The sequence below is a fragment of the Bombus pyrosoma genome, linkage group LG16, assembly GCF_014825855.1.
Source record: "Bombus pyrosoma isolate SC7728 linkage group LG16, ASM1482585v1, whole genome shotgun sequence".
NCBI lineage: Eukaryota > Metazoa > Arthropoda > Insecta > Hymenoptera > Apidae > Bombus > Bombus pyrosoma.
In genome coordinates this window covers 3,614,289-3,627,346 of record NC_057785.1, presented here as the reverse complement: position 1 = coordinate 3,627,346, position 13,058 = coordinate 3,614,289, and the positions used below count along the sequence as shown (strand labels likewise).

General features: G+C 33.2%; 2 protein-coding genes and 1 long non-coding RNA gene across 6 annotated transcripts; 2 read left to right on the top strand and 1 right to left on the bottom strand.

Moving 5' to 3' along the window:
* The first annotated feature begins 244 nt into the window (after positions 1 to 244).
* LOC122576190 (protein ELYS) lies at positions 245 to 8,415 on the top strand. 3 transcript variants are annotated; one of them, XM_043746099.1, is made up of 7 exons: positions 245 to 611; positions 757 to 1,134; positions 1,215 to 1,503; positions 1,588 to 6,942; positions 7,022 to 7,097; positions 7,311 to 7,487; positions 7,581 to 8,415. In XM_043746099.1, exons 1-6 carry the CDS (start codon positions 582 to 584, stop codon positions 7,483 to 7,485), a joined length of 6,303 nt encoding a protein of 2,100 aa, XP_043602034.1. In that variant the 5' UTR covers positions 245 to 581; the 3' UTR covers positions 7,486 to 7,487; positions 7,581 to 8,415. The 3 variants fall into 3 exon arrangements, with proteins under 3 accessions (XP_043602034.1, XP_043602033.1, XP_043602035.1); XM_043746098.1 differs by having other exon boundaries at positions 246 to 611; positions 7,311 to 8,415; XM_043746100.1 differs by lacking the exon at positions 7,581 to 8,415 and having other exon boundaries at positions 246 to 611; positions 7,022 to 7,093; positions 7,311 to 7,501.
* On the bottom strand, positions 8,343 to 10,931 carry LOC122576191 (coiled-coil domain-containing protein 50). 2 transcript variants are annotated; one of them, XM_043746101.1, is made up of 5 exons: positions 10,697 to 10,931; positions 10,531 to 10,593; positions 10,344 to 10,461; positions 10,107 to 10,287; positions 8,343 to 10,032 (listed from the first exon to the last, which is right to left on the bottom strand). In XM_043746101.1, the coding sequence occupies exons 1-5, from the start codon at positions 10,752 to 10,754 to the stop codon at positions 9,406 to 9,408; spliced, it is 1,047 nt and encodes a 348-aa protein (XP_043602036.1). In that variant the 5' UTR covers positions 10,755 to 10,931; the 3' UTR covers positions 8,343 to 9,405. The 2 variants fall into 2 exon arrangements, with proteins under 2 accessions (XP_043602036.1, XP_043602037.1); XM_043746102.1 differs by having other exon boundaries at positions 10,107 to 10,272; positions 10,697 to 10,927.
* On the top strand, positions 10,909 to 12,453 carry LOC122576194. Its single transcript, XR_006319671.1, has 2 exons — positions 10,909 to 11,039; positions 12,292 to 12,453. It is a non-coding gene; the product is annotated as an uncharacterized LOC122576194 (long non-coding RNA).
* Positions 12,454 to 13,058: the final 605 nt, after the last annotated feature.

Here is a 13,058-nt window from a genome sequence, read left to right as displayed (position 1 = left end):
ATTCCAATATTTGCTAATTTTAATCAATATTTCAAAAAATATCGTCCTTCTTTTACACATACTTTTATTGGATCATAAAATGCAGATTATTTTGCGATAATGTTTTTCGAACAATTAGAATTTAAAAACGATAAAAATTCATTACCTTATATTATTTTAAATAATCATCCATGAAATTTTCAAAAATCGCACGTTTTCATACTTATGCACCTGATTAAATTTAGAACTATATAGTAATTATGAGAATTCAAATGCTATTGGCAAAGCATGCAATTGGCAATACTTTTTAACGTACTTCGCAGTTGTATAGTTACAGTTTTAAAATGAATGCACGAGTGATGAAACGAATTTAAATGTAATATATTCATTTTGTTCTGTATGTTTCTAAATTACGCCGTTTTCCGGATACTCTGTCAGATAATACTTTGAATGTACGCTATCCAAGCTTGTGCCAATTGCCACTGGAAATACACAACAGGATCATTGAAATTTGGCGGCAGCATAACCTTATGGTGACCTTAGTGGGAAAGTTTATAAATGATTTTTTCTTATCTCATATATTTTAATATCCTGTGTAAAATATGAAAGAATTAGGGGAAGTTAGCTGTGAGGTAATTCACAATGTCAATAGAGTTTCCTATTTTATTTTCTTAAAAATATGCTATGAAAATATTTACTTGGTTATTGTAATATTTATTTGTATATTATAAAAGGCAATATCACTCTTAATCTAATAACAATATTATTCTTGTGTAGATACGCAGTGTTGTAGATATTCAACACTCTATAACAAAATGTTTAAATAACGTAAAAGGAGATGACAGTGGACCATCAAATGGTTCGCAAATGTATAATGGTCTTGATGGTGTTTATGGAGGTTTTCTAAACGATGCCACATATGCTTGGCTAAGTTATGGTTGCCATTTAGTAGTTCTTAATACAAAAACTGGTGAAAGTACCAGTTCGTGGACCTTCCGAGGGAAAATCACTTGTGTTTGTCAATTTCCTGCTCAGTGTGGGGAACTACCATTGCTCCTTGTTGGTTTGGACAATGAAGCAACTAGAATTAAAGATTCCGTGGGTTTATTGTGTATCTTTGATTGTACTTCCTCTCGTGTTTTAAGAGCTATTAAAGTAGGTATTGAAATATGATAAGTTTCCAAATTATGCAGTATTTAAAATGAAATGTTCATGATATAATATATTATGTATAGATGCCAGCTGGTGTAGAACAAGTTTGTATTGTATCTGGTGCAACAGATTGGGAAGGATTTAATGACAGAAGACCAGACAATATTCTTATGCAAATGGATGGTATAGCTTGTGTAGTATTACGCAATCTTCATCATCTCATGATTGATCTTCAGAGATCTACTTGGGAGGTTCCTGATTTATCTGTTACAATGGATGAAATTTCTCCAGCTGAAATACAATTCTTAACAACTAAAGACTCCTTTCATAGAAACAGTAGCAAACACATGACTTGTAATTTGCTAACTCAACGTAAGTATAACATAAACAACACTCTGTTTTTGTTGTTTCTTTATCCTACTTTAATATACGTGATTACATTTTTTACATTTGTAGGTATAGAAAAGCACATTGGTTTTAATAGAGAAAATTTTGAATTGAATTCTTTCCTAGACGAAAAATTAACAAATACTATAATTAGCTCAATGAAAATTGGTTGTTTAATATCAGGATGTCTAGGCAGAGTGATAATATGGCAGAATGATGGTTCTGTGGGATGGATTAGCGTACCTGTGGATGAAACCATGATAATAACACATTTAGCATTATTAGAACCAACAGATGATCCTAGACCTTTCTACTATTTGTGGGTTGTTTTCCAAGACGATTCGTTTAAGATGCCTCCTATCTTGAGAATGTTTGCCTTATTGTTCCAGCGAAAATATTGTGACAGAGGAACTAATTTATATTTTAATCTGGAAGGAGAGCCTAGCCTTAAATTCGAGATTGAATTAGACCCAAAAGATAGAGTGGTTAGTTTGTCTACGTTTGAAAGAGGAACTAATCTGGACCAAACAGAATCAGAATGTAGGAAAGGTGAAGACAGTTTGCTTCTAATTTCAACTACTAATAGAACTTTATTATTTGATTTGAATCAATGGTACAAGGAACAAATGCCTCAAACTCTCAGTGAATGCAAGAATCCAAATAGCATATTGTCCTGTTATAATACAAATCACAGGGCCTGCAACATAACTGGCAAAGAGATAATAAGTTGTGCCTATATTCCTCGCACTTTACAAGAATTTCCTAATAATAGTTTAAACTCATCAGAAGAATTATTTTACCCAAATTCTTTGTTCTTTGAATGGATAGAGTTAAGTTTGTCAAAATTAACATTTTGGTATACTAGAGGAGTCCAAGCTGAATTACTTCGTGAAATTGCCCTTGCAGGGCCTATCATGCTAACGCAACCTTCTGAAATGTTTCACAAGTGTCTCTCCGTTGGTTTGACTCCGTTCAACACAGAAATTTCATTTTCTAGCGATCATAACGCTCAGAGGGATATGTTATTATCGCTTTGTCTGGAGCAACGTTGGGCGACTTTCTTGATCAAGTGTGCCAAAGAATGGTCAGATGGAAGTGCCGCCTACATGTATCCAAGTTTCTTAAAGTGGGGAATACAGCGTGCGTCTTCCATAAAAATGATTGCTGATCGTCTATGTATTCCTCTATTTGATCAATCAGGTAATAACATAGGCGAATCCGAAGTAAAAACGTTGAGATTTTGTTACCAACAATTGGAATGTTTATCCAATGTAGTAGCTAAGTTACCTTTTGAAACAAGCAGTTTAATCAAGCAACGAAGAGCACTAAAGCGAGTATCTATGTACTTTCAAGTATTATTATGGTTTTACGACGTGGGTTTGTTACCCGAATCGCAATGTTTAGAGGAAGGTCCTTTACCAATGTCTCTTGCTCTGAAAATTCCATATCCATTCGAAAAATTGTTTTCTCTGTACAAAGAAAAACGAGAATCGATTAAAGACAATAATGCAAAAGAAGGAAGTGAAGAGGTGCTTTTCATAGATGAATTAATAGCTCGAGAGTGTCCTGCCTTGAATTTACAGTGGGAAAGAGAAGCTGGAGAAGCGAATACCAATGGCTATTATCCTCCACCCTCTTTGCAGTCGTTACTGAGGAGTTACTTGACTGACTGCGATCAGACAGAGTTAAATGAGATAGAATGTAAACATCAGATCACTATATACCTTCTAATGGATTTAGCTATGCTGTTACAGGGTTCCTATCCTGGAGTTGATCAATTGATCAAATATCCTTCATCTTTCAAGATGAGTCCAAGCCTCATAAAACTTACCCAAGCATTTTGGCTTCTAGATCATGAGGATTACCAAGGTTTCTTGGACATGATGACTGGTCAATTAGTCAGTGATTCTGATGTCAAAGACTGGCATCATAAACTTGTGCTAAAAACACTGATAAGGAACAGTCAGCACAAGTTAGCTTTAATGTATCTGCGCATAAAGAAACCTCCTTTGTCATCCTTTCAAGAACAAAGCACATTAATAAGTTTATCAGTGGAGCATGGTTTGGTTCAATCTGCTTTTCATCATAGACTGCAGTCACATTATACACAGCTACTAATGTGTTTCTTTCAATCCTGCAAGAATTATAATAAACTCGGCGATATTTTACATTTGGCCTTGGATACTGAAGAAGAGGAAATGTTTGTCAAGTTTCTGCAGGATTCCAAGTCTGAAGACATAAAATTATTATATTACTTGCAACGTTGTCGTTACATGGAAGCCAATAGTGGAAACACTACTATTTGGTCCAGCTCTGTTGCTTCAAAGAACATGCACTTTGATATGTTAAATGCCTACAATGCAACTTTACCTAATGTAGTGAAGCGGTTTTCCATGAACATGGGTAAAAGTAATCTAGATACAGATTTAGAGTCCAGATATCCCAGACCTATGACCCACAACAAAAGTTTTCAGAAAACTGCAAATATTTATGAAACAGTTATCAGGAAGGCAAAGGAAACCTATGTAAGAACAGAAAAGTCTGTGGTTCCCTTCGTCACTGCCCCTTGTGCTGCATTAAAGTCATCTAATGATAGGATCAACATAAATTGTGTAATGTCTCCCAAAATGGTACAAATGAATAACAAACGCACTTTGGAACAGGTTATGCATGATGAAGAGAACAGTGGTATGAGAACACCAGAAAGAACAAAACGTAGGAAGTTGCTTGATGATAGCGAAGCAGCTTTGAGTGCTGCATTTAGTACTCCATTGGTAAAACGGAAAATATCCACCAATAGGGATATTCCGATTGAAACTCCGCATTCTATTTTAAAAATTCGGCAGCTTATAAGATCTTCGACGTCTCCAATTGCTGCTAGCCTACAGGATGAAATCACAGGTAGTCCAGTGTCGGACAGGGAGCGTAAAGTTAATAGACAGATACGATTCAATATTAGTCAGTCAAAGAACAGCTGTTCTCATGGTGAAGTTAGCAGAGAAGAAGAATTTTCTAAACTTAATACGTCTGATCAAAACGATGATGTGTTCGTGAGTCCAGCGACAAGTGAAAAGTGTCTGATTGATAGTCCAGTTTTATCAGATAGTAGTTATACTTGCAAAAATATATATACAGCTCGACCTAGACCAAGTCTTAGGAGAACTTACTTACAAACGTCTACAGAATCCATAAATGAGTCTTTGTCCAATTGTTCAAAGACAAAAAATTCCGCAAATTCTCGTTTGAGCGTTCCTTCAGTCAATATATTGAATAATCGGTCATTAACGAACACGCCGCAGGTATCCAAAAGATTATCTACGTTATCTTCCTCCTGTTATTCCCCTGCGGTTCTCTCTCCAGATAGTAGCTTTGAGATAAAAGTTTCTTCAAGAAGATCCGATAAGAGTGACCTTCAGCGCTCCTTGAAAATCCCTAAACGAGAGAATACTAATCATAATTCTCTTATGGCCTCAACACCTATGACAAAGAGTTCTAGCCCTGAAAAACCGCGACACAGTTCGGAGGAATCAATTAGCACAGAAGTCGAAGAGGACATTGTTCCAGAAGCATTTTATGAAAATAGAGAGAAGACCTCGGAAAATATAGATCAATCAAATCATTTAGAATTACGTAACAGTAAAAAATTAAAGGAGGATGTGGAAGGTATATGTATAAATAGAGATGTTTCGAGCTCCAAAGTTTTGGAAAATATTAATGAAGATCATGAAGGAGATGAAGAAGAATATAAAAGTCTTTCTGAGAATAACGTAAGTTGTTCAGAGAACAAAGAACAACGCCATCGATCATTTCATGAAAAATTACCGAAAGAATTTGAGCACGATGTTGAAAAACACGTTAGTTCTAAAAATGGTGTACTATTCGACATCACTGACGATGAATCCTCAAATGGTAGCGATGAAGTATTCTTAGTTCTTGATGAACCAGAGAGTAAAGAAAAACAAGGTTCAAAAACGGTACCAATGAATACAGACAACATCTTTGACGCTTCAAATATCACAGATGATGAATCTGATTCTAGCATAGAAGTATTAGATAATTTTCAAAGAAATACTGCACATCTGGATAAAGAAGAAAATATACGTGACCAATCCAGTTTTTCCCAGAAGAAGGAAGAAAATGCAGAGGAACAGAAGACAAAGGACAAGTCGATTCGACTTGATAACAATAATTCTAATTATAGAAGAACTAGGAAAAACTCAGTTCGAGGTTCATCAGATCATATAGAACCAAAGGACATTATTAATACTTCCAATTTAGACTCTGGATCCCTAGAAATCACACCTAGAATGACCAGATCACGTCGAGCTTCATCTATATCGAAAGAAACTAATATGTCTCCTTTAAATTCACCTTGCAAGGTTCTTGCAAAGACGCCACGATCGAGACGAGCCAGTTCGTTGGTGAAAGAAGTATTAATTGCTTCTGTAGTACCTGCAGATGAAAGTGTGAAGCAGATAGCCTCTTCTGGATCAGATGGGTCATCTGGGATTTCGTCACCAAGGAAAATCAGGGGCAAGAGGGCATCTTCTGTTGCCAAAGATATTTCCATAGAGGCAGAAAGTGAGGAAGCTAAAGTTCCAGTGAGAAGGAGTTTAAGACGTTCTGCCTCAATACAAAAGGAGTTACCAGAAAGTAGTGAGAAAAAGGTTCAAACAGAAACTAAGAGCTTAAACATCAAACAATCCTCAGGAGAAGCAAATAAATCGAGTACAATCTCAATTCGATCAAGAAAGGAATCTCAAACAAGTGAACAGGATGAGGAAGAGCCTAGTATTGTTAAGTCATCAAGGAGACGAGGTAGTTCTGTACCTAAAGAGCCAGTCAACGTGGTAAGAACAACTCGAAGGTCTAGCAGCGTAGCTAAGGAAATTGTTTCAAAGGAGTTTGGACCATTATCAGAATCAATAAAAGAACAGTATTTGGTAGAACAGGTAGTAAGCAAACCAGCTGCAAACACACGTAGTCGTAGATCCTCAATACAATCAATACCGGAAGAGCTTGAAGAAATTCTAAGCATACCATTAAAAGAGAGAGTCTCCACTATGAACAAGAGACAAGAGGCTGCACGGAATCCTCGACTGAGAAGAGCAGCAAGTATGGAATTATCTCAAGTAGAGACAAGGAGGAAAACCAGAAGTGCCCGTAGCAAGGAAATCTTTGAAGAAACAATACTGGAGGAAGAAGGGACAGAAACCATAAGTCCAATAGATGATTCTAAGAAAGTTTCTAAGAAAAGGAAACGTGGTGTTTCTGAAACCTCTACTCGAGAAGCGAACGAAGCGACGTCAAAACCAAGAAGAGGAACAAAACAATCAACAAAACAAAATACCAAGGATAAGGCAGCTAATCAGTTTTCTTTTTCACAGCCAGAGAAGACGAATGATCAACCATTGGATCAAAAAGGTACATTCTAGCAATATTTAATTGATATTTATTCATCGAGAAAATTTATTAAGAGAATTGTTTTAAATTTTGTTTGCAGCTATTGGAGAAGTTCCAAAATATATGTTTTCACCCCCACATACCAGATCGAAAACTATGGCTTCTGATCATCGTAGGTGGTTACTTTTCAATTGAATTAATTTATTTCTTTTCTAGAATCTGTTATGAGCTTACTTCTCTCTTACCTACACACGCTTCTACATACTCAATGCTCTGCAGCTTATTCACTCATGCTTCTAATAGCAGCTAAGAACTTATACTTTATATGCTTCTTTATTACCTTTTAAAAGCACAGAATCAGTATTAAAATTTTTTTATTTTTTATACAGATTGAATAATTTCATTCCGATTTTGAGCGAAGATGAGGGGGAGGAAGAGAATGAGGAAGAGACACAGAATAATATACGGAAAACCGCAGAAGTGAAAAAGCCGAACTGTTATCATATACGCCGCTGTAGAACGAAGTTTGTACTACCCGTGAAATCAAAGAGTACAACAAATTAAATGTAATTTTACGAAATTTTTTAAAACCTTTTTTTGCATAATCGTATATTCAGTTATCCAATTTTAAATGATTTACAATCTATAATCTATGATAGATCATATACAGTGCTTTCTTTCGTCAACCATGTACAGTGGATAATATGTAAAAAAAAATGCAGTTGTTTTTCGAATGACTTAATTGCATAGAGAGAAAAAAATATGGATTAGAGATTATGATATGTGGGACCATGTGAAATGAAACTTTTGTTACATCATAATGATGCAAAGTTTATCACAGAGCAAGATTCGTTTCTAAAATACAAAGCAGAGAAAAAGGGGACAGTCTTTTGCTATCGATTTGATAATATTCAGTATAATGAAAGTTATAGCTATATTTTATCAATGAGTAATCCCATCTGATGCATAACGCTTGGAACATATGTTAATATGGTGCTTTGCGAGCTGTATATTTTTTAAAATTAACATGGTTTATTTAGAAGACTATTTTATATAATCTATAAATTTATTTAATCAATTTAATTAGTATTTTCATGCTTATGAAATAACTTGTTTTTTTTCCTAATTAGTATCATTAAGTTTCCAAAGCGTGTGAACAGGTGTATAGAAAGAAATCTTCATTGATCTGTATCTTCTGAATATTAAAGCAGCAAGGAACTTCGGAAATGTATTATAAAAAACAAATAACTCTCTCTCTCTCTATCTCTGTAAATCATAAGATTCCTTACTTTTATATACTTATTTGGCAAATATATTTGTTACATTAAATTAATCCCTTTTTTTAACGCAATAAGTTCATGGAATGAATTATTGTCGTGACGTATATTTATATGGTGGTTTTTGATGAAAATGTGTACCATAACTTTGTAAATAATTTATTAATATACCCATGTATAGCTGTATTCATACAATAAATGTAAAAAAGAATTAATACATATTATTACTATCCAATAAATTTCCAATCACCATAAATAAGTACCTATAACTTAAATACTGAAGCGACATTAAATAATAATACTACAATTGTGCCGCATCTACATTATAATAGATTAGTAAAAATTATAACACGATCATTCAACTTATATTTCCTAAAGTAAAGCTTACAAAATCATTTAATTTATCAAACATTTGTTTTATAGTATGCATTCGTAGCTTCGAATATTTTTCAAAAAAACGAAATTCTCGTGTTGCTAATACTAAACTTTGTCTGGTACAAAATGAACGTTATAAATGTCCTCTTTGGCAGTAAATACATATATATTCTTGGTTCTGCGTCTTAAATAATTAAAAAAAAAAGACACATTGCTTTAAGAAGGGAGCAACGAAAATTTATGCATATGTTAAATCTACATTAAATTTAGAGAGCAATATTTATGTAATTCGATTAAAATCTGTTTCAAGTAGATCATTTGATATTCAGTCTAAATGGTCGATATTTGTACATCATTGTTTGCTTATTTGATACAATTAAATATAATAGCTGAATCTTCTTTTTTTAATCTTAGTGTGATTGTCTACTTCACTGTTTTTATTTATTCATTTCTTTTTTTGCATAAAAATCTCTTTGATATTATTATATAATATATTATTTTCAAGTTCGATATAAATGTACATGGATAAAGGCAGATGTAAGATTCAGGACGGTGTAACTAGTTATTAAATGCTAATCAGTTTTCGATATTCGTTGACTTTCTTACACCGTACTTTTTCAAAAGGCACATTTATCTCTATATTGCTTTCGTTAAATATATCTTTTTGTAAATGCAAGATAGAAATTTAATTCTATTTCTATATTGATTTTTAAGTTAGCTATATATATGATATGAGCTTCTACACGTAACTTACGATAAGTAACTTATATCGTTTCTTCATGGCATCGAAAATGTTCTATCGAAAAATAAAGAGAAACTTAATAAACTATTTTTACTGCTGTTTACAACCATCTTTTACACGACGTTTATGCTTTTCTTCATGAGCTTGGGACGGGGATTGCATTTGATTTCTTCGTTGTCCTTGTATAGGCATGTAACACGGAGCATCATCGTTCATAAGCTCCTGTGGAGGTGTAGGCAATGCATATGTAGGACTTACTGTGCTACTTGAGCTACTTGAAGTGTTTCTGTGCATACTTCCATTGTATGTAGGATCAATAATTGCAGCTACGTTTTGCACTTCTCTTATATTTTCAACAGACTCATCTAATGTTTGTATTTCTTCAGGATCAGGATATTGTGGATAATTTAAAGTTGGTTGTACTCTAGTTTTGCTTTGTGTGCCTTTCAATTCTAATCTATCAGGTCGTTGAGGCTTTTCTGTAAGATTCTGTTCCTCTAATTCTTGAAGTTGCTGCCGTTCTAGTTTTCTCTGCTTTGCTCTTTGTCTCGCTTTCCTTATTTTTGCTCGCTCCTTTTCCTGAAGCATTCGTGCAAGTTCCGCATCCTGTGCTTCCATCGCAATCTTTTGATCTAACAGTAGTTGTTCATTAACAGGACCATCATGATTATCTATAGCATTTTCTTCTTCTTCCTGCTGTAACTTCCTTGCTAATTCCTTTATTTAACAGATAAAAATTAAATTATGATAATATATACTATAGATATTTGTTAGAATATTTTCTTAAATACCTCATCTTTCTCTTCTTGAATGTGTCGTTCGAGCTCAAGCTGTGCAGCTTCATCGTCCAATCTCAATTGCAGTCTCATTTGCTCTTGCAATTCTCTTTCTCTCTGTCTCTCCTCTCGTTCTAAGGACAATGCAATCTGTTTTGCAACAAGAGCATCTCTTTCTTCTCTAAAATCAGAAACACTTCAATACGACATAAACTTTAACAAATCAGTAAAATCAAAAGTTCAAATACTAACTGCTGTTGAATATAGGATTGATATCTAAGCTCTTCCAGCTCCTGTTCAACCTTAGCCCTTGGTAAATCCTCTCTAACTTGTGCATTGCGAACTTTGTTGCTTGTGTAGTGTTCCCTAACTATAAGGCACAATAAAGATAATAGCCAATAAAATCAACAATATTTTACAAATAATCTAATATTCTTACTTTCTTCGTCTTGTAGACGGTAAGCAAGTGCTCCATCTTCGTGCACCAGCCACTCACGACACACTACAATATTGTCAAAGGATTGCTTATTAGGAATGCCAGGCAAATGAGTAATTCTAATGTAATTGCAATGAGTGACAGGAGGCGTTGAAAAAATGTAACATACCTTCGTTTACTCGGCCTGCCTTCGGTAATGTGTCCGAGCTCAAGACAGATTTCGCCATTTCTTATCGATTAATCGTTGCCTTACGGGTAAGATACTACTTTTCAGCCAACTTTCTTGTTTACAACCACCTTACGGAAAACATACGTTGTTTTTTCTCCATCTTGAATAGCAATGAATAGAATAGAGGCCTGTATTTGTGCTATTCCCACCGTACATGTGCATTTCTCCATTCACGGTGTAGGTAAGAATATCCGTAAAGCACATTGGAGACGTAGTACGAGCTGTGAGTACACATATATACCGACACACTTTCAAGCCAAGCTTCACTGAATCTAAGTGATAGGTACGGTACTGCTCGTGAGTTGTGAACAATTTTCTTAGCAATTATTTTATTAAGAAAGCATCCAATTTTTTAATTTCTTCTTACTTCATAGCAATAAATAAAAATATATTATTCAGTTTCAAGTTAGTGTTAAAACTTTATCAGAAAGATTATATTAAATTAGATTAGGTTGAGATCAGATTTCAGTTCATTTTAAACATATTTAAATAAACAGAAACAATATCACTTAAAATTATTGTTTAAAAAATTGTTGACCCTAAAAATAGTTTGTTATTTTAACGCAAACTAGACATAACTAACCTTTTTGTCAAAATTTCATTATTAAGTGGATTAAACATTAAATTTACAAAAGTTGTCCTTATTTCTTAAAATAAGGTTGTAGTCAAATATTCAAACTTAACATTACTAGAACTGTATATATAATTAAAATTTTCTTAATTCTGTAATAGCATACTAGTATTTTTTGTAACTTCTGTAAAAGTTACTAATATATAGTAATAAATATTGGTTTATTTCATATAGTTGTCTAAAAATATGTTTGCAAGAAATTGTCTGAGCAACTGTTAGGTTAAACTCATCACTACTTCATTTAAAATTGCTATGTAGTAGTAATAGCGTAATAGTGGTAGTGTTTGTAGTAAGAGTAGTAATGCGAGCGTACTCACGTCGAACGTTAGTGAAGTGGATAGTAGAGTTTCCTGTATTAATGTCACTCTTAAATTCAATACATAGTACGGTCTGTAAGGATAAATTCTGTGTTCTCTCATAATGAAAGATGATGATAGATTTCCCTTTACTTAAAAAAAAAAAAGAAGCTCTGCACTAATCGTTGCGATGATATCTCTCGTTATCTATAATTTGAATCGTGTTAATAAAAGAATTCACTGAGCAAGATGTGAATCGGAGCGGGACGTATTATCCTGAAGTAGACTATACGTTGTAAATATTATTTAAGGTAGATGCTCCACTATCCAAGGAATTTAATTATGAATTTCATACATTTTTCTGCATGAGATAAATGTAAAATATAAGATTGATTCGTTAAATAATGCACATCTTTAATGGATATTTTAATGAGCAGTTCTCGTACAGAAATTTAGGAAATAAACAAGTTTCAAGCGAGTGTTCTGTCCTTATATGTGGAAACGAATAATATATTTAAGTATTTAAGAATTAACTTCTAAGAAAGTAATTGTACAATAAGAAGATACTGATGCTGAATATTATTTAATCCCTATTTCTTCTGTTGCAGGTAAAGAACTTCATCTCCAAATTTCAAATGGCCCATGGCAATTCTTCATCCAAAGAACAATGAAAACTCATTTATTACACCTATAACAGCATATTACCTTTATATCATTCTGTATAGCTTGAATTACGTTTAATAAGTCGAAAAATACAAAATTCGAAATCAGTGTGTCTTTTATTTAAAAACCGTCCAAAAATTTCCTTTCCTAATGAGAAAACATTCTCGCCCAAAACTGACGTTAAATTCCATGAATAAATGTACGAGGAAATAATAAAATACAAGTACAATTTTCATTCCGAAAAATGACGTCATATTCCAAGAATATGAACACCGAACTTGTGCCACCTCTTATGATGTTATGTTCTCCTGATACAAAACCGAGAAGCTGGGAAAATTTTTTGCGAATTGCTTTGATTTTTGACTTGTAATATTTTGACTTCATCTCTACAACTTTTGTTTAAATTTATGGTTTATAGAACTTAATATTTATATGGTGATGGTTTTGATAAATAAAAACGTTTGTTTAATATATAAATTGTTATTCATTATTTCTAAATAGTGTAAAATTCAATTTAATGCAGATAGTAATCATATATAATGATTATTTATAATAATTTATTTGCACTATAATCTAATATATGATATAATACAATAAATAATAATATAATACAATAAATAATAATATAATATAATAATATAACAATGAACATGTATTATTATTTAAATAATGTAGCATTGATTGTTGATTGTAGATTATTGAAGATGTAAAA

Coding starts and splice junctions, on each gene's coding strand:
- LOC122576190 (XM_043746099.1), top strand. CDS start 582: ATGAAAGAATTAGGGGAAGTTAGCTGTGAG. Junction 612..756: donor TAGGGGAAGTTAGCTGTGAG/GTAATTCACAAT, acceptor ATTCTTGTGTAG/ATACGCAGTGTTGTAGATAT. Junction 7,098..7,310: donor ATGGCTTCTGATCATCGTAG/GTGGTTACTTTT, acceptor TTTTTTATACAG/ATTGAATAATTTCATTCCGA.
- LOC122576191 (XM_043746101.1), bottom strand. CDS start 10,754: ATGGCGAAATCTGTCTTGAGCTCGGACACATTACCGAAGGCAGGCCGA. Junction 10,462..10,530: donor CCGTCTACAAGACGAAGAAA/GTAAGAATATTA, acceptor TGTGCCTTATAG/TTAGGGAACACTACACAAGC. Junction 10,033..10,106: donor TTCAAGAAGAGAAAGATGAG/GTATTTAAGAAA, acceptor TGTTAAATAAAG/GAATTAGCAAGGAAGTTACA.